This window comes from Trypanosoma rangeli (assembly GCF_003719475.1).
Source record: "Trypanosoma rangeli strain AM80 chromosome Unknown Tra_15.4_contig_00935, whole genome shotgun sequence".
In the NCBI taxonomy this organism is placed as follows: Eukaryota; Euglenozoa; class Kinetoplastea; order Trypanosomatida; family Trypanosomatidae; genus Trypanosoma; species Trypanosoma rangeli.
The window spans coordinates 1,493-2,773 of record NW_021706652.1 but is presented as its reverse complement, the minus strand read 5'-3'; the positions used below and the strand labels follow the sequence as shown (position 1 = coordinate 2,773).

Genomic DNA, 1,281 nt, shown 5'->3' with positions numbered 1-1,281 from the left:
TAAGCGACACCGCCCACGCGCAGCATGGGGCGAGCCGCGCCGTTGGGTGCCGAGTAGCATGGGCTTCGCCTTCGCTGCACTTGGTTGCACGTCGTCTTTGTTTTATTTGCCCAATCCAAAATGCAGCCCAAGGCTTGCCACGGCCTGGTCTCGATGGGGCCTCTGCCTCGGGCTAGCGCGCCGAATGCGAGGCCGCCGGCGAAGAAGGGATGCGCGAGGATGGGGGCGCCCACCAGCTTTTTACTGGGGCTGTTAGCGGCAAAGGTGCAAAGCCGTGGGCCAAAAGCTGGCTACCGTGGGGCACCGCAGGTGAGCCGAGAAAGGGGCGGAGAAGGTCTCGTGTATACGGGCCCTCGGCGGGCGGCGGGAAAGGAGGCCCGCCACCCAACAGATCAGGTGCAAATCCGCCTTGCGCTGTTTGATTGCAGCGAATACAAAACTGCAACCATCTGAATAGGAGGCCCCGGTGCAGCCCACAAGCGCCGCACCGACCTTTTCCCGTTTTCACGGCGAGCGGTGTAGCAAAGAAGGCGCCGGCAGGCCTGGCGTCGACCGACTTCGGTGAAAATCAGCTTGCTGGGAAAAAACTTCGCCTTCAGCTGCGCTACGGATGCGGCGTGCCTCAGCCCTTTCTGCGACCTCGCGCGGGCAGGCTGAAAAAGGCAACGGGCCTAAGCAAGATTGGGTTACCGGTGGGCTCGCCAGGTTTGGGAGGCAGTACGGCAACGCCTGTTTTCCAGGAAAACGGGACAAGACCACCGCCGGCACCACCGCTGAGCGTAGTCACCGCTGCTTTGTGCGCGGTGGGTGGCGCAGGGCCTCGCAATTTACGGCAGCAGGCCCCGGCGCACTCCCAAAAAGCGCCCCAAAAAGCACCCCCACGCAAAACAGCGCCCCGGAGATTCCCCAGTGGAATTTAACGCGGAGGGTGTGGGCTTTTTCCATGCTGGATCGACTTGGCGGCGCACATGAGTTCAAAGAAGCCCGTGTGCCTCTTCTTGGCGGTGGGCGGGCCATTCGCCACCATAGCCGGCGGGGCGAGCGGGGTTTGCAGCGCGCGGCAAACACTGCCTCAGTCTGACCCCAGCCCGTCCTCTCTTCCAGTTCCCGCTGGGAGCATCTCGCTCTCCAGCGAGCCGCCGCGATTTCGCAGAAGCGCGCGCCTCCCGCAGTAGAAGGTAGTGCAGGACCAGCAGGGTCTCGCACCACTATCTGGCGTTATCCATGGCGGGCGGTTCCGGCGTCCAAAACGGTGGGGCGCTGGGCCGCCGTATGGAGGTG

At 63.6% G+C, this 1,281-nt stretch overlaps 2 protein-coding genes across 2 annotated transcripts; both read left to right on the top strand.

Annotated features, from left to right (window-relative positions):
- Positions 1 to 120: 120 nt before the first annotated feature.
- On the top strand, positions 121 to 453 carry TraAM80_10390 (uncharacterized protein; the record flags this gene model as incomplete). Its single annotated transcript, XM_029387012.1, has 1 exon — positions 121 to 453. One exon carries the CDS (start codon positions 121 to 123, stop codon positions 451 to 453), a length of 333 nt encoding a protein of 110 aa, XP_029233192.1.
- A 157-nt stretch (positions 454 to 610) lies between these two features.
- Positions 611 to 1,081, top strand: TraAM80_10389 (uncharacterized protein; the record flags this gene model as incomplete). The annotated part of the gene is made up of 1 exon (XM_029387011.1): positions 611 to 1,081. One exon carries the CDS (start codon positions 611 to 613, stop codon positions 1,079 to 1,081), a length of 471 nt encoding a protein of 156 aa, XP_029233191.1.
- Between the last annotated feature and the right edge of the window lie 200 nt (positions 1,082 to 1,281).